General features: G+C 40.1%; 1 protein-coding gene across 2 annotated transcripts in view; it reads left to right on the plus strand.

Annotated features, from left to right (window-relative positions):
- B3GLCT (beta 3-glucosyltransferase) overlaps window positions 1-23,453 on the plus strand; it is a 591,167-nt gene that overhangs the window by 463,879 nt on the left and 103,835 nt on the right. For both annotated transcript variants that reach the window (XM_073583176.1, XM_073583175.1), the window contains exon 9: window positions 18,596-18,727. In XM_073583176.1, the coding sequence (XP_073439277.1) occupies window positions 18,596-18,727 (132 nt within the window). The remainder of the gene's footprint in view (window positions 1-18,595; window positions 18,728-23,453) is intronic.

Genomic DNA, 23,453 nt, shown 5'->3' on the forward strand with positions numbered 1-23,453 from the left:
GAGCAAGTTCAGAAAAGAGGGACCGGAATGATGACCGGTCTGCAAACCCTGTCTTATGAGGAAAGGTTGCAGGATTTGGGAATGTTTAGTTTGCAAAAGAGAAGACTGAGAGGAGACTTAATAGCTGTCTACAAATATCTCAAGGGCTGTCACATTGTAGAAGGATCATCTTAATTCTCATTTGCACAAGGAAAGACTAGAAGCAATGGGATGAAACTGAATGGGAGGAGACACAGATTAGATGTTAGAAAAAACTTTTTGACAGAGTGATCAATGAGTGGAACAGGCTGCCACAAGAAGTGGTGAGTTCTCCTTCAATGGAAATCTTCAAACAGAGGCTGGACAGACATCTGACTGGGATGATTTAGCGAATCCTGCTTTCAGCAGGGGGTTGGACCAGATGGCCCAGGAGGTTCCTTCCAACTCTATGATTCTATGAGTTGGTGGTAAAAAGAAACAACCAATAACTTTTCAACTAATTTCTCCTAAATATTCAGTGGGGTGGGCTATTTTGTCAGCAGGGGTGGGTCATTTTGTCAGCAGGTCACTTTTGATTTTTGATTTTTTTAATCTCCCTAAGATAAAAGCTTCTGCCACATAAATAGAGCTGAGGTTTTCATGTATAACCGTGTGTGATGCTGAGATCATGGTAATGTAATGTATCTGCCAACAAGCTGAAATAACATCTATCAGCGAGAACAGGCGTACGGGTTGGATAGACAGAGCTGAGAGTTCTTATATGTGCCTAGCATGACATTGCCAGGCTTCAAATAGGAATTTACGTTACAGTTGGAGATGTTTGAGAAAACCTCCTTGTGACAGATACTGTATGGGGACAAATCTACTAGTTGATCTACTAGTAATTGTTCTGTCCCCATCATTCTTTCTCAGTTGGTGTAAAGAGACTGGGAAACAAGTGATGAATGGCTTCAATATTGTCCATCACGCTTGTTTAATGGCCTGAACTCAGCGCATGTAAATATAAATATTTCTGTGTGATGGTGCAGTATGTTAGCATTTGAGTCCCCACTTTAAACTTTGCACAGGGCCCCACCTAGGACCTACCGCCACACCATGCATCGCGGTCTGCAAAAGTCCATTCTATCAAAATATAGAACTTATCTAGTATGGTAAAACCATTAAAGAAAAATGAATAGAGCCTGTATTGCTGGTTTGCATTTGCCCGATCTCCCTTTAAAAAAGCAATCAGAACATAGTACTGTATGTATCATAAACTGATAGAAATTAAAATTCCAGCTCCAGTTGCAGATTTTTTTCCCTAACCACTAAAATATAAAACTATACAATTTGGTAGCATTTAATTATTCGAATCTGAAGACGAATCACGTTGCCAGCACATTATTACTCCCCAACAAATACCATAAAAACAAAACCCCCAAAAAAACAATAACATAATTGCTTTTTTTACCGTTTCACCTCACTTGGAATTTTTTTTTCCTGTTTTCAGTACATTACATGGTAAAGTGCATGGTGCAATTTAACACTACAACTCGTCCCGCAAAAAGAATTTTCTCATATGGCTATGTTGACGGAAGAAGAAAAAAAAAAAAGTTATGACTCTTGGAACAAGAGAAGAGAAAAAAGTGAAAGGACAAAAAAAACAATTTACATGCGGGTCCTTAAAGGGTTCATTATTGTTAATGGTGGATTTTTTATACATTATGAAATTATAGCTCTTGGATGAAAGCGATAAAAAAACAAAAGTGCAAAAATGGAAATGATCCCTGTCAAGAAGTGGTTTAAAAAATAACTAACAGAAGGAAAAATGCTGAAAGTAAATGAATGAACACTTACTGATCTATTAGCGCCAACATTTAAAATTGACCATCCTGGTCTTTGTTCACTTCACTGCAGCAACAAAGATTCAGCTGGGTTATTGATGCAGGGAAGTATATAAATTCCGGTGAGGACCACTAGAACATCGGTATTGGAGCTGCGGGGGATTGATCAGTTGAATATTTCTTATTTTCCTGCTGTTTCTCAAGTTCTGAACAACTTCTTTAGCCTTTATTTATACACACGTGGTCAAAATTGTTGGTACCCCTCGTTTAATGACAGAAAAACCCAGAATGGTCACAGAAATAACTTGAATCTGACAAAAGTAATAATAAGTGAAAAATCTATGAAAATGAACAAATAAAAGTCAGACATTGCTTTTCAGCCATGCTTCCACAGAATTAAAAAAAATAAAATAAAATAAAACTCATGAAATAGGACAGAAATGATGGTAGCCCTGAAAATAATGTGAAAAAGGGACATGTTAAATCGTGGTGTGTCAACTAATTAGCATCACAGGTGTCTACAATCTTGGAATCAGTGAGTGGCCTGTATATAGGGCTACAGATACTCACTGTGCTGTTTGGTGACATGGTGTGTATCCCACTCAACATGGACCAGAGGAAGCGAAGGAAAGAGTTGTCTCAGGAAATTAGAAAGAAAATTACAGGCAAACATGTTAAAGGTAAAAGTTATAAAACCATCTCCAAGCAGCTTTGATGTTCCTGTGACTACAATTGCACATAATATTCAGAAATTTAAGCTCCCTGAGACTGTAGCCAACCCCTGGATGTGGCCGCAGGAGGAAAATTGATGACAAATCAAAGAGACGGATAATATGAATGGTAACAAAAGAGCCCAGAAAAACTTCTAAACAGATTAAAGGTGAACTTCAAGCTCAAGGAACATCAGTGTCAGATTGCACCATTCATCATTGTATGAGCCAAAGTGGACTTCATGGGAGAAGACCAAGGGGGACACCTTTGTTGAAAAAAAATCATAAAAAAGCCAGACTGGAATTTGCCAAACTACATGTTGACAAGCCACAAAGCTTCTGGGAGAATGTCCTATGGACAAATTAGACAAAAATGGAACTTTTTGGCAAGGCACATCAGCTCTATGCTCACACATGGAAAAATGAAGCATACCAAGAAAAGAACGCTATCCCTACTGTGAAACATGGAGGAGGCTCTGCTTTGCTGCATCTGACACAGGGTGTCTAGAATCTCTGCAGGGTACAATGAAATCTCAAGACTATCAAGGGATCCTAGAGAGAAATGTGCTGCCCAGTGTCAAAGCTTGGTCTCAGTCGCAGGTCATTGGTCTTGCAGCAGGATAATGACCCAAAACACACAGCTAAAAACACCCAAGAATGGCTAAGAGGAAAACTTTGGACTATTCTGAAGTGGCCTTCTATGAGCCCTGACCTAAATCCTATTGAACATCTTTGAAAAGAGCTGAAACATGCCATCTGGAAAAGGCAACCTTTAAACACGAGACAACTGGAGTAGTTTGCTCTTGAGGAGTGGGCCAAAATACCTGTTGAGAGGTGCAGAAGTCTCATTGACAGTTACAGGAATCATTTGATTGCAGTGATTGCCTCAAAAGGTTGTGCAACAAAATATTAAGTTAAGGTTACCATCATTTCTGTTCAGGCCCTATTTCATGAGTTTTATTTTTAAAGAATTCTGTGGAAGCATGGTTGAAAAACAATGTCTGACTTTCATTTGTTCATTTTCATAGATTTTTGATTTATTATTACTTTTGTCAGATTCAAGTCATTTCTGTCACCATTGTGGGCTTTTCTGTCGTTAAATGAGGGGTACCAACAATTTTGACCACGTGTGTATGTAACCCTCTAAATTCATATACTACATGGAAAAACATGAGAGAGTAGTGCTTTTCTGAGTGTAGCAGGTGAGTATTAATGTGACCATTAAAATAAAAACCTCAAATAGGTAGGGCACAACTCCATAAACCTCGTGCATAATTGTGGAAGGGTGCAGCGGACTTGGTTGCTGCGGAAAATTCTTCCAGAGAGAGTTCCAACAGAACATAATCCGAGAAAATCCAGGTAACTGTCGCTCCCAAAGGCAAAATATAGATAATTCGTCAGAATTCACAGAAACAAACATTTATTAAAAACACAACGACTCTCGGCTCTACCCAGGGCCGGCGTTAGCGTCAGGCAGACAAGGCAGTTGCCTAGGGCCCCCGCTCCCCCAGTTGCCCCCAGCTAGCGGCACATCATGCAGCCGCTATGGGTCCTGTGAGGCAGGGGGGCCCGTCTGCCGCCAGTGCTGACTCCCCCTGCTGCCGCGTCATTGAACTATACCGGTGTCATAGACGCCAGTACAGTTCAAAGCAATGATGGAGGAGAGAGAGTCAGCTGACGCTCCCTCTCCCATCATTCCCCTCTGACACTGACTGGGGGTGCACGATGATGTCATCGCGCACCCACTGTGTACCAGGCAGGGCAGCTGCTGAGACAGGAGCCAGCCGGGAGCAGCGCGGGGCACAAGGAGAGGTGAGGATTATGTTTTGTTTTTTTTAAATATCGGTGAGTACTGGACTGTGGGGACATTCTCGGGGGGAGGCTGTGTTATATACTATGTAGCTGTGTTATATGCTATGTGGCTGTGTTATATACTATGTGGCTGTGCTATATACTATGTGGGCTTTGTTATATACTATGTGGGCTGTGTTATATACTATGTGGGCTGTGTTATATACTATGTGGGCTGTGTTATATACTATGTGGGCTTTGTTATATACTATGTGGGCTGTGTTATGTGCTATGTGGACTGTGTTATATGCTATGTGGGCTGTGTCATATACTATGTGACTGTGTTATATACTATGTGGGCTGTGTTATATGCTATGTGACTGTTATATGCTATATGGGCTGTGTTATATACTATGGGGGGGTACATTATAATCTATGGTTGAGGCTGTGTTATATACTATGGGGGGTATATTATATTCTATGGGGAGGCTGTGTTATATCCTATGTGGCTGTGTTATATACTATGTCACTGTGTTATACTATGTGGCTGTTATATAATATGGGGGGTACATTATACATTATATTCTATGGGGGCTACATTATATTCTGTGGGGAGGTGGGCTGTATTATATTCTATGGGAAGCTACATTATATTCTATGGGGACTGTATTAGATTTTATGAGGGAGGATTGCATCATACTCTAATGGGGCTACATTGTATTCTACGGGGAGGTGGGCAGTACTATATTCTATTCGAGGCTAAATTATATTATATGGGGGCTGTTATATTTAATATATTCTATGAGGGGTGATTGCATCATACTCTGAGCGGCTACATTATACTATATCAGGGGATACATTGTATTCTATGGGGGGCTGCATTATATTCTATGGGGGGATAGATTATATTGTATGGGGGCTTCATTATACTTTATGAGGGGGCTATATTATATTCTATGGGGGCTACATTGTATTTAATTGAGGGGCTTCATTATCTACTATATAATCTTCTAATTCTGTCTGTAGCGGAAATCCTGCGTCGCTGATTGGTCGCGGCCGACCGCGACCAATCAGTGACAGGTGCAGTCCGGCCGCGAATTGGCACAGGATTCAAATATCGTCGCAGATCTCCCGACAGTTGCCGCAGGTCATCTGCCGCACAGAGGTCAGCGGCGACGCAGCCGGGAGATGACTGGTGCTAGCCTGATTGGTCGCGGCCAGCCGGGCGCGACCAATCAGCGACAGGTGCAGTCCGCCCGCGAATTGCCGTGGGCTTTGAACCATGCTTTTCTGATTGGTCGGGCCCGGCGACCAATCAGCGATATTGGCGCGTAATTTAAATGTCACTCACAGTGCGATGTAGTTAACTCATCTTTAGTGAACAAGTTCTGTCAGTCACAGTGCCACATAGTTCAGTCACGTTTATTCAACAAGTACATAGTTTAGTCACGTTTACTGAAGTTCTGTCAGTCATAGTGGCACGTAGTTTATCTTCATAAATAAACTACATGCATATTCTAGAATACCCGATGCGTTAGAATCGGGCCACCATCTAGTACTATATAAGGGGCTGCATTATACTCTATGAGGGGGCTGCCATATTCTATGGAGGGGCTGCATTATACTATATGAGGGGGGCTGCATTATATTCTGTGGGGGTTACATTATATTCTGTGGAGTGGCTGCATTATATTCTGGGGTGGTAGCATTATGCTCTAAGGGGTGGCTGCATTATACTATATGTGGGCTGCATTATACTGTATCGAGGGCTAAAGGGAATACACTACACTATACTATATGAAGAACTATGGGGTGCATTATACTATGGGAAGTGAATTATACTACATGGATGACTGGCGGTGTATTATACTATATGGAGCACTATGAGGAGTGTATTATACTGTATGGAGGACTATAGTGAGTGTATTATATGGAAGACTATGGGGAGTGTATTATACTATATGGAGGACTACAGGGAATGTATTATACTATATGGAGGACTATGGGGAGTGTATTATACTATATGGAGGACTGAGGAGTGTTTTATACTATATGGAGGACTGAGAAGTGTATTATACTATATGGAGGACTGAGAAGTGTATTATACTATATGGAGGACTGAAGAGTGTATTATACTATATGCAGGAGTATGGGGAGTCTATTATACTACAGTTGTGGCCAAAAGTATTGACACCCCTGCAATTTTGTCAGATAATACTCAGTTTCTTCCTGAAAATGATTGCCAACACAAATTCTTTGGTATTATTATCTTCATTTAATTTGTCTTAAATGAAAAAACACAAAAGAGAATGACGCAAAAAGCAAAACATTGATCATTTCACACAAAACTCCAAAAATGGGCCAGACAAAAGTATTGGCACCCTCAGCTTAATACTTGGTTGCACAACCTTTAGCCAAAATAACCGACCAACCGCTTCCGGTAACCATCAATGAGTTTCTTACAATGCTCTGCTGGAATTTTAGACCATTCTTCTTTGGCAAACTGCTCCAGGCCCCTGATGTTAGAAGGGTGCCTTCAAACTGCCATTTTTAGATCTCTCCACAGGTGTTCTATCGGACTCAGGTCTGGACTCATTGCTGGCCACCTTAGAAGTCTCCAGTGCTTTCTCTCAAACCATTTTCTAGTGCTTTTTGAAGTGTGTTTTGGGTCATTGTCCTGCTGGAAGACCCATGACATCTGAGGGAGACCCAGCTTTCTCACATTGGACCTACATTATGCTGCAAAATTTGTTGGTAGTCTTCAGACTTCATAATGCCATGCACACGGTCAAGCAGTCCAGTGCCAGAGGCAGCAAAGTAACCCCAAAACATCAGAGAACCTCCGCCATGTTTGCCTGTAGGGACCGTGTTTTTTTCTTTGAATGCCTCTTTTTTCTCCTGTAAACTCTATGTTGATGCCTTTGCCCAAAAAGCTCTACTTTTGTCTCATCTGACCAGAGAACATTCTTCCAAAATGTTTTAGGCTTTTTCAGGTAAGTTTTGGCAAACTCCAGCCTGGCTTTTTTATGTCTCGGTGTAAGAAGTGGGGTCTTCCTGGTTCTCCTACCATACAGTCCCTTTTCATTCAGACGCCGACGGATAGTACGGGTTGACACTGTTGTACCCTCGGACTGCAGGGCAGCTTGAACTTGTTTGTATGTTAGTCGAGGTTCTTTATCCAACATCCGCACAATCTTGTGTTGAAATCTCTTGTCAATTTTACTTTTCCATCCACATCTAGGGAGGTTAGCCACAGTGCCATGGGCTTTAAACTTCTTGATGACACTGCGCACAGTAGACACAGGAACATTCAGGTCTTTGGAGATGGACTTGTAGCCTTGAGATTGCTCATGCTTCCTCACAATTTGGTTTCTCAAGTCCTCAGACAGTTCTTTGGTCTTCTTTCTTTTCTCCATGCTCAATGTGGTACACACAAGGACACAGGACAGAGGTTGAGTCAACTTTAATCCATGTCAACTGGCTGCAAGTGTGATTTAGTTATTGCCAACACCTGTTAGGTGCCACAGGTAAGTTACAGGTGCTGTTAATTACACAAATTAGAGAAGCATCACATGATTTTTCGAACAGTGCCAATACTTTTGTCCACCCTCTTTGTTATGTTTGGTGTGGAATTATATCCAATTTGGCTTTAGGACAATTCTTTTTGTGTTTTTTCATTTAAGACAAATTAAATGAAGATAATAATACCAAAGAATTTGTTTTTGCAATCATTTTTAGGAAGAAACTGAGCATTATCTCACAAAATTGCAGGGGTGTCAATACTTTTGGCCACAACTGTATATGGAGGACTATGGGGAGTGTATTATACTATATGGAGGACTATGAGGAGTGTATTATACTATATGGAGGACTGAGTGAGTGTATTATACTATATGGAGGACTATGGGGAGTGTATTATACTATATGGAGGACTATGGGGCACATTATATTATATGGAGGACTATGGGGTGTAAACTGTATATGTGCTGCTGATAACATGATATTGTATGGTGATCTGTTAGTGATTGTTCTGTCCCCATCATTCTTTCTCAGACGGTGGAAAGATGCCGGGAAACAAGTGTTGAACGATTTCAATATTGTCAATCACACTCAATTAGCAGCCTGAACTCAGCGCATGTAAATACAGCTGAAATGCTTCTGTGTGACGTGCAATATTTTAGCACTTGGGACCCTATTTTAAACTTTGCTTAGGGCTCCACTTTGCCTAAAACCGGCCCTGGCTGTACCCAGCCTTTCTCAGGTGTCGTCTTCTTAAGTTACCCGACCTCTTTACACAGTCCTGTGTTACTTTTAGCGGTATATCAGCAGCTGACATATCCCTTTTACCATTTCTGATTTCATTACAATGTTATGATATAGTAGCAACTCACTCAGGAAAATAAGTGACACACTAAAAACTGCAACTGAACCTGTCGGTTCCTGTACAGAGTAGAGATCTTCACTCTGCAGTCCCCAGTGGTTCCTGCGTGAGCTGAGATCGCCCTAACCACAGTCTATATGACAGCAACTCAAACCTATGCAACCTGAAAGTCCGTTGAGCTTTTCATGTTCCTTCTAAAAAGCCATAGTGCAGCGCAGAGTGAAAATAACCTACAGAAGGTAAAGTGTGCTGAAATGGAAATAGATCGCAGAGTGAGTAAAACAAACCACAAAATAAAGGATTAAGTATGTGGTGATAGAGAATATACCGCCTGCTTCCTAAAAGGAAACAGAAGATACTTGCAGAGAAAACAATATAAACAGCAAAGAGATAAGCTCTAGCTGATCTTTCACTGACTGGCTTAAACTACAGCCGTGTGGCTAGACATCCAAATGAGACTATCACCAGCAGGAAATATTGGCAAGGGGAAGCATATATATCTGCTGTGGCTTGGTGGAAAGAGAAGCCAGCAACAAAGCACAGGCTCATGGCTTAGAACCCAGACACATGACAAATGTGTCATATCCTTATTGCCATTGTGCTGGGTAAAGAGGTTGGGTAACTCAAGAAGAAAACACCTGAAAAAGACTGGATACAGCTGAGAGGCGTTGTGTTTTTAATACATTTTTAATTACAGTGTTAATTTGTATAAACAAAGAAATAGCATTTGTCTAAAAAGGGAAGTGAGCAGTATTATGTCCGACTTGGGGTTGTATTTATTACTGACTAATGTTGAAAGGTTAAAGGGGAAAAATCATTGGATCTTGGCCCAGAAAAGAATGCCACATAATCCACTTGTAAAGGGTGGGAAAACATCAAAATTAAAGTAATTTCCTGCCTGAATTTGGAGTTACACTCGTATAATACTATTCGTATTAATACAATTCTGTGTCCTCCCGATAACATTATGGGTAGCTTGAGTTATGTTGATCCTTGTAGCATTATATTGCCTAAATCAGATAGATGTTTTTTAAAATTGACTAGTGCTTCCAGAAATGCATACAACAACCGAAGAAAAATTTGAAGTTTAATTACCATAAAAAATGGATTTTATTTAGTACGTGCAACAATGCAAATCTTTTTACATATTTTCATCATGAAAAACAGATTTTATTTAATGTAATAAATGCAACACTGCCAATAAAAAGCGGGGAAACACCAATACAAAAAAATTGCTGCAAAAAAGTCCTATGGTATTGATAGAAAATGCATTCCTTGCATAAGTACATGTACATACATATAGCGGCCAAAAAAAGGAACAATGTTCATGGTATAAAATGCAAGAAAGCCTCTTAGAAAGATGTTCAAAAAGATGGCCTGAAAAACCAAATCATTGTAGCAAAGATTTCTACTAGTGAAATAATATGTAGAATGCTAGTGCAGATATTGGAAAAGAAATCTACTAATAGAGCACTGCCATCACAACAATTACAAAGGTAAAGTGTCTGTGCAACAATGAACCATTTTCGCACAGAAAAGTCTGTTACAAGGATATTTCCATGGTTCTAAAAACATAATATGAAATTGCTATGTTAGCATTGCCCAAAGTTGTGCAAATACCTGAGACAAAAAGTCCCATTAGCATGTGTGAATGCTACAAGGAAGCGGTAATTATGCAAAAGATGCTGTAGTAAAGAATCTATATCTATACCTGCTAGCAATACTTGGATAAAGCCAAGTGCGAAACGCGTGTTAGGGTGGTTGCTGCTAGCAGGTATAGATATAGATTCTTTACTACAGCACCTTTTGCATAATTACCGCTTCCTTGTAGCATTCACACATGCTAATGGGACTTTTTGTCTCAGGTATTTGCACAACTTTGGGCAATGCTAACATAGCAATTTCATATTATGTTTTTATGTTTTTAGAACCATGGAAATATCCTTGTAACAGACTTTTCTGTGCGAAAATGGTTCATTGTTGCACACACACTTTACCTTTGTAATTGTTGTGATGGCATTGCTCTATTAGTAGATTTCTTTTCCAATATCTGCACTAGCATTCTACATATTATTTCACTAGTAGAAATCTTTGCTACAATGATTTGGTTTTTCAGGCCATCTTTTTGAACATCTTTCTAAGAGGCTTTCTTGCATTTTATACCATGAACATTGTTCCTTTTTTTGGCCGCTATATGTATGTACATGTACTTATGCAAGGAATGCATTTTCTATCAATACCATAGGACTTTTTTGCAGCAATTTTTTTGTATTGGTGTTTCTCCGATTTTTATTGGCAGTGTTGCATTTATTACATTAAATAAAATCTGTTTTTCATGATGAAAATATGTAAAAAGATTTGCATTGTTGCACGTACTAAATAAAATCCATTTTTTATGGTAATTAAGCTTCCAATTTTTATTTGGTCGTTATATTGCCTAAATGTTGATATGAACTAGATTTGTGGAAAGGATAATTTTGTGTCATTATCCAGGTTGTTGTGGACATTGTGACCGGCATTATTCTGCGGATTTACAATTCTACCTGTGTCTTAATTAATGTGCCGCTATATACTCTTCGATAAGTATAGTTAAGATGATTTGTAATGTTCTCCCAAACAACAAATTGTTTCCATCCACCTTGTATCTGAGAGTCCATGTTACATTGAAAATACTTGTTTTCTCATAATACATTTTTCTGTACATGAAATAAAATGAAAAGCCCCAGCTCATTACTACTCTTACCTCTCTTATAGAACACATTCCTGGAAATCTGAAAGAATAATCAGCAACGGCCTGATGCCAACCAATGGACAAATGTTGAGCGCTTCTCTGTTCTGAGTTAACATTTTCTAACAACTTGACATTGAAAAAATAAAATTAATGGTTTCAAGTGTACCCATCATTTAGCGTCTAAGTAGGTTTCTCTGTAGAGTCAATAACATGAATCTATAAACATAATTTGCTGCTCTATTCAAGGCTAATAGCATCTTTCAAATAATACAATTAACTTATAGGTATAAGTCTTCATATAAGCCTACTTATCCTGGCATGTCATTCTCCATAAGCAGGAACATTCCCCCCCTCTTAGACCCCAGTCACAGGCCTCTCATAGAGCCAAACCAAATCTCAAGCTTTGCACTGAGGTGGGACATCACCCTGAAACATGTGTCTGCAAATTGAGATTCTGGTTTGGCTTTTATCTAATGTCATGTGACAAGACTCGTTAAGGATCAATATGGATTTTTAGGATTGCTACTTCCAGTAGGTGGCGCTAGAGTTCAAGTCCTCTTCTCTGAAGAGAGAGTTTGTGTATTTGCAATATTTATAACTAGCTGAAGAGCCCGGTGCTGCCAGAGCATAGTAACTTACTACGGTTAGTTATAACAAATTATAATGAGATATATATATATATATATATATATATATATATATATATATAAAGCTGAGTGTATAGCCCCGCCCACTCCGCATAACCACATTCACTATAATAATATCCCACATCATCCCGTCAGCCAGAGATACCGGACTACTACCCCTAATATCCCACGTCGTTCCGTCAGCCAGAGCCACCGGACTACTACCCCTAATATCCCACATCATCCAATGAGCCAGAGTCACCGGACTACTAACCCTAATATCCCACATCTTCCCATCAGCCAGAGCCACCGGACAACTACCACTAATATTCCGCCTCATCCCATCAGAGCCACCGGACTACTACCCCTAATATCCCACATCATTCCGTCAGAGCCACCGGCCTACTACCCCTAATATCCCACATCATCCCATCAGAACCGCCGGACTACTACACCTAATATCCCACATCATCCCGTCAGCCAGAGCCACCGAACTACTACCCCTAATATCCCACATCATCCCATTAGCCAGAGCCACGGGACTACTACCCCTAATAGCCCACATCATCCCATCAGCCTGGGGTCAGAACCAGAGCGCTGAGTGGAACGGTCCTAACTTCCATACCAGGGATCCCTTTCAGAGAGGACTGGCGTCAGAATCAGAGCACTGAGTGGATTAGCCCTGACTTCCATACCAATGATCCCTTTAATAGAAGCCTGGGGTGAGAATCAGAGCACTGAGCGATTTACCCTAACTTCCATACCGGAGATCCCTTTGAGAGGCCTAGGGTCAGTACCAAAACGCAGAGTGGATTTGCCCTCACTTCCATACTGGTGATCCCTTTAAGAGGAGCCTGGGGTCAGAACCAGAGTGCTGAGTGGATTTGCCCTGACTTGCATACCAATGATCACTTTAATAGAATCCTGGGTTCAGAACCACAGCGCTGAGTGGAACGGTCCTAACTTCCATATTGAGGATCCCTTTAAGAGAGCCCGGGGTCAGTACCAGAGCATTTGAAGGCAATTGCCCTGACTTCCATACCGGAGATCCCTTTGAGAGGCCTGGGGTCAGTACTAAAGCGCAGAGTGGACTTGCCCTCACTTCCATACCGGGGATCCCTTTAAGAGACCCTGAGGTCAGAACCAAAGCACTTAGTCGAATTGCCCTAACTTCCATACCAATGATCCCTTTAAGAGACCCTGGGTTCAGAACCACAGCGCTGAGTGGAACGGTTCTAATTCCATTCCGGGGATCCCTTTAAGATAGGCCTGGGTTTAAAACCAAAGCACTGGATGGATTTGCCCTAACTTCCATACCAATGATCCCTTTAAGTGAGGCCTGGGGTCAGTATCAGAGTGCTGAGGGATTTGCCCTAACTTCCATACCGGAGATCCCTTTAAGAGGGAAGATGTGCCTATGGGATGGAGGATGTGTGATAGGTATATGGGCACGGGAGGGGGGGTATTCAATTCTGTCTTGTGCTCTCTGCTCCTTTATGGGGGAAGACAATGGCTCGGAGCTTATGTTCCCAGGGATGCTAGATTTCTCCCACCATGTCAGTGTCTGCTGAGGTGTTGTCAAGTGGGAAAACTGTTGCTCATAGCAACCAATCATAGCTCAGCTTCTTTTAAACAGCTCTGGTGAAATGAAAGATGCTTTGTGACTGGTTGGTGATACACACACATACATTCAATTTTATATATATAGATTTATATATATAGATAGGAGCATTGTTCCTATGCAGATACATGGCTGCCCATCAAACACTGCTGACTGGGAGGAGGATGGGAGAGGCGGGGAGATCAATCCTTGAGTGAATACAGTGCAATCCTAACTATGAATCCACTGTAATTTAATCGCTGCTATTGGCCAAATAGCAATGAGCCAATTTCCATTTTATATCGCGTTAAATAGGGTAGAGTAGTATTCTGACTGATCTGCTTTAAAGGGAATTTAGCAGTAGATTTGACAGTGCTAAATAGGTCCTGAGGAATTAAAGGGTAACTTCACTTTCAATTAACTCTTCAGAATAAGCTGTCCTTTCATCTGTATACAACCCCTGGCAAAAATTATGGAATCACCGGCCTTGGAGGATGTTCATTCAGTTGTTTAATTTTGTAGAAAAAAAGCAGATCACAGACATGGCACAAAACTAAAGTCAATTCAAGAAACAGTAAAAGAAATCAAGACCAAAAAATGTGGTAGTCAGTAATGGTTACTTTTTTAGACCAAGCATAAGGAAAAAATTATGGAATCACTCAATTCTGAGGAAAAAATTATGCAATCATGAAAAACAAACCAACAAAAAAAACACTCCAATACATCACTAGTATTTTGTTGCACCACCTCTGCCTTTTATAACAGCTTGCAGTCTCTGAGGCATGGACTTAATGAGTGTCAAACAGTACTCTTCATCAATCTGGCTCCAACTTCTCTGATTGCTGTCGCCAGATCAGCTTTGCAGGTTGGAGCCTTGTCATGGACCATTTTCTTCAACTTCCACCAAAGATTTTCAATTGGATTGAGATCCGGACTATTTGCAGGCCATGACATTGACCTTATGTGTCTTTTTTCAAGGAATGTTTTCACAGTTTTTGCTCTATGGCAGGACGCATTATCATCTTGAAAAAAGATTTCATCATCCCCAAACATCATTTCAATTGATGGGATAAGAAAAGTGTCAACAATATCAACATAAACTTGTGCATTTATTGAAGATGTAATGACAGCCATCTCCCCAGTGCCTTTACCTGACATGCAGCCCCATATCATCAATGACTGTGGAAATTTGCATGTTCCTTTCAGGCAGTCATCTTTATAAATCTCATTGGAATGGCACCAAACAAAAGTTCCAGCATCATCATCTTGCCCAATGCAGATTCATGATTCATCACTGAATATGACTTTCATCCAGTCATCCACAGTCCATGGTTGCTTTTCTTTAGCCCATTGTAACCTTGTTTTTTTCTGTTTAGTTGTTAATGATGGCTTTCGTTTAGCTTTTCTGTATGTAAATCCCATTTCCTTTAGGCGGTTTCTTACAGTTCGGCCACAGACGTTGACTCCAGTTTCTTCCCATTCGTTCCTCATTTGTTTTGTTGTGCATTTCCTGTTTTGGTGACATATTGCTTCAAGTTTCCAGTCTTGACGCTTTGATGTCTTCCTTGGTCTAACCAGTATGCTTGTCTTTAACAACCTTCCCATGTTGTTTGTATTTGGTCTAGATTTTAGACACAGCTGACTGTGAACAACCAACATCTTTTGCAACATTGCGTGATGATTTACTCTCTTTTAAGAGTTTGATAATCCTCTCCTTTGTTTCAATTGACATCTCTCATGTTGGAGCCATGATTCAGGTCAGTCCACTTGGTGCAACAGCTCTCAAGGTGTGCTCACTCCTTTTTAGATGCAGACTAATGAGCAGATCTAATTTGATGCAGGTGTTAGATTTGTGAATGAAAATTTAAAGGATGATTCCATAATTTTTTCCCTCAGAATTGAGTGATTCCATAATTTTTCCCCTATGCTTGATTTAAAAAAGTAACCATTACTGACTACCACATTTTTTGTTCTTGATTTCTTTTAGTGTTTCTTAAAGCCAGAAAGTTGCCATTTGAATTGACTTTAGTTTTGTGCCATGTCTGTGATCTGCTTTTTTTCTACAAAATTAAACAACTGAATGAACATCCTCCAAGGCCGGTGATTCCATAATTTTTGCCAGGGGTTGTATAAGGAATAACAAAATTTCATTACATCACTTGTGTCCAGCTTTTTCACCAGTTTCTGTCTTCAGCCTCCATTTCTTAATTTGCAATGCTGTCTGACCTGGTGGGAAGAGAATAGCAGCTATACACAAAGATGGGTTCCTGGTCTTCATTCCTTTGTTAGCACGAAGAAGCATGGAGTATATTTTGTAACCATGTCTGATTCTAATTTTCCTTCTACCTGAGCGAGAATTGAAATTACTCCCCTCCCAGCAGTTCAATATAGACTTGCAGTGAAATAATGCAATTCCGTCATTGTTTTTTTTTTTTATTTGCTTTTACAGTATTCATTCTTTTTTGTTTAGTCCAGTAGAGGTCTTGAACTTGTGATCGTCTGATAGATTATACTGTATACAGTATTGCAGTATATAGAACAAACACTTTATCCTATGAATGCCTCACTAGAATCCTCAAAAGTACATGAATACAGCAGAAGAATTATCAGTATAATACAACCCTGGAACCACCATCATTGCTTGAATATAGCACCAAAACCATCATCACTACATGAATACAGCATCAGAACCACCATCAGTACATGAATACAGCACCAGAAACATCAGTCCATGAATGTATCACAAGAACCATAATTACTACATAAATACAACACCAGGACCACTATCAGTATATGAATACAGAATTAATCTAAGTACAGCTCTCAATTGCAATGTCAGGTCAGTCCACACCATATATACTTTGTATCGCAGGAAAGTACAGGTCCTAGTATGTCCTAAAAGGGGTGGTCTGAAACTAAAATTTATTTTAATTGTAAATAGCTGTCTATTGTCATAATTTAATCTCTTTTCTAATATATTTGAATTCAAAAGTCCTTATTGTTCCCTCACTACGCTACCTAACAGCTTTTTTCTTTTTACCACTTCCAGTGGGATAATGCTTCCCAGAGAATCCTAGTGCATGCTGTGATACTCAAACAAGTAGTCTTCAGGTGTCAGAGTCTGTGATCATTATCGCAGCTTCTGCCCCCATGGTGAGGCGAAACATCATCAGTAATGACTGGGCTCTGCTGAGCATTCGTTAGATGTCAATGCTCAGCGGGATCTTGTCACTGTAGCATATGCGCGCTTTGATCAGAAGTGACAAACCAACAAGAGCGTGCGCTGTCAGTGCGCATTGTAAATAGGGAATGAGCGTGAAGAGACCAGCCCCATCCCTGCAAGTAAATAAAGAAGAAAAATTATCTGATAAGATGTATTACAAAGTTGTTGTTTTTTTTTCTTACATTTGCCTGACCCATCGATTTATGCAAATATTGTTCAACGTGCAGTTCCCTTTTAAATTAAATCATGGCTATGCTGCCAAGAAAACCAAGTTATCACACATCATAACTAATTAATTGCCAAGTGTCCACTGGGTGTTCCTGAATTAGGGAAGTGTCCTGGATTCTTGGTTGCAAACAATCTCCTCCTATTGTTTTTTTTCTAATATCTAATATGTATCTTCTCCCATTCAGTTCCTATCCTATATTTTATTATTGATATTTATTTATAAGTTTATTAACCTCTTTAATGCCTTAAAAATCTATATATTTTCATAGCTGTAACAACCAGAACTTGCTCCGATCGCTGCACTTTAGCAACTAAATGTAAAATGCCGCTGTCAGTCTCGAACAGCATTATTTAAATTACATCCTCGCTAGCCCTCCCTATAATGCAATTGCAGGGAACCAATGGGTTCACATAGCAGCCGAGGGCCTGCTGAAGGTCCTCATAACTGCCATGTTAGTTAGCCTCGGGCTGAGCGTCATAGGAGAAGCCCAATCTTACTATATGCTGTAAGACCACGGCATTTCAGTGTGTATAGTATAAGCAATCAAACAATCGTAGTTCCTGGGGGAGGGGCTTAAATTAGAAAACATTTTTTTTAAACTTAAAAAAAAAGTTTGAGTATGTATGACTGCATATATACACGTATGGCTTAGTCTCTCAGTTTCCTCTTAAAAAGTAAAGAAATTAAGGAATTAAAAAGAATAAACATATTTGGTATCGGCATGTCTAAAATAGTCCAAGCTATCAAAATATAAAATTATTTATATCCTATATTAAACAGCAAAAAGAGAACAAAAAATTGGAATGCCAGAATTGCCATTATTGGTTGTTTTTTTCTGGCTAGAAACACCCCAGCATAGCAAGGCTGTATGGTGGTCACTTTTGTTATCAAAGAGGGATGTTTTGACTGTAACTGGGACTCCATTGGACACCCAAGTTACAGGGTACAATAGCAAAATAAAAATAACATCATTTATCCTAAAGATTGGTAATTAATATCTGATGGGTTGGGGTCATACACCTGACACACCCCATCGATCAGCTGTTTTATTGATTAGAAGCTGAAGTGTAGTACTCGCCCTCGGCCAGTACACTTTCAATGGAAATGTACAGTGCAGCTCTGTTAAGTGTCTAGGTCCGACCAGAGCTCATCAGTAGGGGATCTGGGGGTCTGACCCCCACCCATCTGATAATGATGGCCTCTCTCAAGGAGAGGTCATCAATATATGTGTGGAGAACACCTTAAAATACTCTGTGGCACATTCTGACCCAATTTAAAAAGCAAAGCTGACAAGAGAGCTACAGAAAACAGAAAATATTAACATCCTGTGTCTGCTCTAATGGCCACTGATAAAACTGCATTTTTTTACATTTTTGTTTAGGTGGATAGCTTATAGATTTAAAAAATTCAATTCATTTTACTAATCAGAACCGGATTGAAATAATCTGACTTTCCAGTTAAATGTGCTACTGAAACGTGTCTTAATTTTCTTTTTTTTATAGATTGCCTTGTATATATGGCAGAAAGTTGATACCTTGGAACTTACACCCGTGCCTGAGCTCTGCACAGAAGAACCTAAATCTCTAAAAGCAGCAGATTGTGCCACCACTTTCTCCAAAACCCTACCAGTCTGTGTAAGTGCACATTTGTAGTTGATTTGACTTAGCTGATTGGGACCATAAATATACAACATGAAGTGTTGGGTTTCTTTAAACCCACTATATTGTAATTGTGTATGTTTATAACCGCTACTATGCACTTACACCCTACCTGGAGCTTACTGTTATGTAGTGTATAGCACCCTAGCATGGCAAGGTTATAGGGAAATGACTTCTGTCACTGCTGTTAGAGGTTTTACCCTGTAACTGGGACTCACTTGGATCCCCAACTTACAGTGGAAAACAGTAGAGTTGAGCTAATAGATTTTCAAGACCGTGGCTGGTCCTAAGCTGCTGAACTAGATCCCCAATCCTGTTATGAACGGGCAGCCGAGGAGGAAAAAATAAAAAAAACAAACAAGCTAAGTCTCCGAAAACCAAAGAGGTTGGTAACTATGCAGAATGCAGACCCCTGATCCTAACACGCAACTAGCAGCAGTCGTGGAGCGTTCCTACGGTGGTCCTAGACGCCTCGTCACAACCGGAGAACTAAATAAGCCTAAAGCTGGACCAAGGGAATGCAGTGGACGTGGTGTACATGGACTTTTCAAAAGCTTTTGATACGGTGCCACACAAAAGGTTGATACATAAAATGAGAACAATGGGGATAGGGGAAAATATGTGTAGGTGGGTTAAGAGCTGGCTCAGGGATAGGAAACAAAGGGTGGTTATTAATGGAGCACACTCGGACTGGGTCACGGTTAGCAGTGGGGTACCACAGGGGTCAGTTTTGGGCCCGCTTCTTTTTAACATATTTATTAATGACCTTGTAGGGGGCATAGAGAGTAGAATTTCAATATTTGCAGATGACACTAAACTCTGCAGGGTAATTAATACAGAGGAGGACAATTTTATATTACAGGAGGATTTATGTATACTAGAAGCTTGGGCTGATAAATGGCAAATGAGCTTTAATTGGGAAAAATGTAAGGTCATGCACTTGGGTAGAACGAACAAGTTGTATAATTATGTGCTTAATTGTAAAACACTGGGCAAAACAGTCACTGAAAAAGACCTGGGTGTATGGGTGGACGACAAACTCACATTTAGTGGCCAGAGTCAAGCAGCTGCTGCAAAGGCAAATAAAATAATGGGATGCATTAAAAGAGGCATAGATGCTCATGAGGAGAACATAATTTTACCTCTATATAAGTCACTAGTGCGACCACACTTAGAATACTGTGTACAGTTCTGGTCTCCGGTGTATAAGAAAGACATAGCTGAACTGGAGCGGGTGCAGAGAAGAGCGACCAAGGTTATTAGGGAACTAGGGGGTCTGCAATACCAAGACAAGTTATTACACTTGGGGTTATTTAGTTTGGAGAATCGAAGGCTTAGGGGTGATCTTATTACAATGTATAAATATATGTGGGGACAATACAAAGACCTTTCTAATGATCTTTTTACTCTTAGACCTGTGACGGGGACAAGGGGGCATCCTCTACGTCTGGAGGAAAGAAGGTTTAAGCATACTCACAGACGCGGATTCTTTACTGTAAGAGCAGTGAGACTATGGAACTCTCTGCCATATGATGTTGTAATGAGTGATTCACTACTAAAATTTAAGAAGGGACTGGATGCCTTTCTTGAAAAGTATAATATTACAGGGTATATACACTAGTCTCCTTAATATTGCGTTGATCCAGGGAGCTAATCTGATTGCCGTATGTGGAGTCGGGAAGGAATTTTTTTCCCCAATGTGAAGCTTACTGTTGCCACATGGGGTTTTTTTTGCCTTCCTCTGGATCAACATGTTAGGGCAAGTTAGGATAGGATATGGGTTGAACTAGATGGACTTAAAGTCTCCCTTCAACCTTAGTAACTATGTTACTATGTTACTATGTTAAAGCAGGAAAAGAGGAAAACTAACTGCCACAGAGCAGACCCCAAAGGGGAGACAGCCCCCCACATGTATTGACGGTTAAACCAGATGAAAACAAACAAAGGCAGGAAAATAGGCTGAGCAAACGATGGGGCCAAACTAACTAGAAAGGACAGGAAAGGAAAGAAACTGTCTGCAATCTGCCAAAAAACCCTACAAAAATGTCCAACACAACTGATAGCAAAATTAACCCTGAAGTCACTAGACTTCTCCCACTATATCAGCACTCTGAAATATTCTGAGACAGAGCAAAAAGAGACCAATCTAATAAGGGACAAAAAAAGGACGATTTGGGAAATAAGTGTGGAAATTCAGCACAGCCCAGCCGGGCTGGCTGACCACACAAAAAACTGAAATGACCAACAAGAGCAAGTGTGAACATTAGCAAAAAAACAAACTTATCTTGAGAAGACTGGAACAGATCTGAGTCCTAGACCTGAGAAGTAGACTGAATCACCAGCACTAGGATAGGGCGTCAGCTGTCTTATATCCATTCTGATCCTCCAGAGATCCAATCGTTATCTTCTTCACCAGGTGGCAGATGACTACCACTTAAAGCAACCTCTTTACCTCCTGTCACCACCAGAGGGAGAACAGAAGGGGAACTCTCGACTGGTGGAGCAGAAGATGAGCTCATAACACAATCCTACCTGACAATATCTGATTAGTAATCCCTGCACAGTTTCATCGTTGCAGCATGATCCATACATGACGTCACACCAGGCCTACTAATCAGAAGAGGTACCGGTGAAGCAGGCAAGTAGAAGGCAGTTTGTAGGACTTTAGTCTGTCAGTTAAGTAGTCCTGCATTTTGTTTTGGCTCAACTCTAGAAAAGAGAGAAAAATAAACACTCCGATGACACCAGACAACAGGGGCACATTGGGACTTGCATTCAGTCCTGGCATTTGAATGCATACAGGCCCATGTTCACCCACCTCCCCACTTCCTAACACGAGGAGTCCCTGCAATAAAGATGATCCTGTTTTTATGTTAGAAGAAATCAGGGAGGGAGAGAGAAAATGGTAGTATTATATACAAAAAAACTACGGTATCTATATGCAGACCATACATATCTGTCTGACTTTCTCATTGATTGTACTTGTTCACCTTCCTTAAAATGACGTGGCAGTATACAATTATCATGATGTTAATCTTGAATAGTTATTTTTGTTATAGTAAGTAAAAAAAAATGTATTTCAGACCTTTTAAAGAGAAATTTATTTTATTGTATATTAGGTTTGCGTCACCATTTTCTGACACCTTATGTTCACATTTTTATATATTTTTTTAAAACTTTTTTTTTTTTTACGGTTCTTTATTTTTTTTACTTCCATTAGCGAATCAGAACCTGCCATCATTTGATTGCTTCCTCTAAATACTTTTTTGTTTAATGACCATACAGTGAAAATTATATTCTGCTATGAAGTCCAGCATAGGAGGACCAAGATAGATTCTAGCTGCTTTAACCACCAGTGTCGGGGGGGGGGGGGAGGCACAATAGAAGGCACTGCACTGGAAACCAGTTTTTTAAATGTCACTGTCAGAAGTTCGTAGTGAAATTTAAAGGGTTAAATGAAGATTCAGGAAGATACTGGCTGTAAAACAGCTGAATCTGACAGAGGATGTACGAATTACGTCTTTAGAAGCATTACATGGTGTCAGATTGAGAAGAAAAAATGTAATAAAGATGAAACCAAGTAATATGGCTTTGACCACCGAATTACCTGCCAATCATATGCAGTTGAGCCCAGTACCAACTTCTAATGGTGCGGGGAGAACCGTGGTGCAACTGCCGATGCCACAGCATTGTATCCGCCCCTGCCAGCAGCGGAGGACATGCATTCAGGGAGCCCACTGGTGTGGAGAATGCTATTAAAAAGCATAATAAGCTAACAAGTTAGTTATAGACCTTCCCAAATGATGATAAATACACAATATGGTAAAAAACTCAAATGGTGCCCATTGTTCCACAGCTCATGGCGGCTTCCTCAATTGCCCCTAACTTCTGCCTAATGATGATTTTCTTTTGTTACCGGTTTCTTTTTATCTTTTTTTTTTTTTCATACACTTTCATTAAATGACTCAAGTTTTACATTGTGTCTTCAACAAACCAACATCTGCCTTTCCCAATCAATTACCAAACCCTACGCAACAAACTCACAGCATTCCGAGGAGTAATTATCCTCCAGCTAAAGTTCCCATTGATCGGCATACAGCAGGCTATTGTGCTACTTCTCCGCACAACAAATGCTTTCTCTCCCTGCTTAGATCACTCATTATGAAGTAAACATTAATTCAATATTTTAACATCATTTCCCATGTAATTGGAATAGTGACGCTGCTTTCGTTGCACAATGAATTCGTCGCTCTGCACACATTATCAATGAACATTTTAGATAGCTAAAGTTTTGGAATTTGATTTTTTTGTCTCGTATTTATATTGAAAGTCTACTGTAATTCATATCATTAAATGGAAGATGGAAAACATTTTTGAATCAATTTAGAATCCCAAAATCAGTATTTCTTAAGGGTAACCTGTTATGGTGAACATGGTGTGGGATCTGCAGACAGCATGATCTAGAGAAGGAGGATCTTAACAGATTAATACACAGTGTGTCAGTAAAGTCATGGTGCACTTTTGACCAGTCACTGAAAAGCAACAAATACGATAGAAATGTGAAATATGCTCCAAATAAAAGAAAAGCTCTCCCAGTTTCATACCTATTCAGTGCAGTTTGATATGGGCTCCATTTGTTGCCCTACACACATCTAAACGATAGTGAAGTTCTTGCCACACACGGGTAAGGACATCTGGTGCA

Source organism: Dendrobates tinctorius, unplaced genomic scaffold (assembly GCF_039654945.1).
Source record: "Dendrobates tinctorius isolate UK_male_01 unplaced genomic scaffold, ASM3965494v1 ptg000075l, whole genome shotgun sequence".
In the NCBI taxonomy this organism is placed as follows: Eukaryota; Metazoa; Chordata; class Amphibia; order Anura; family Dendrobatidae; genus Dendrobates; species Dendrobates tinctorius.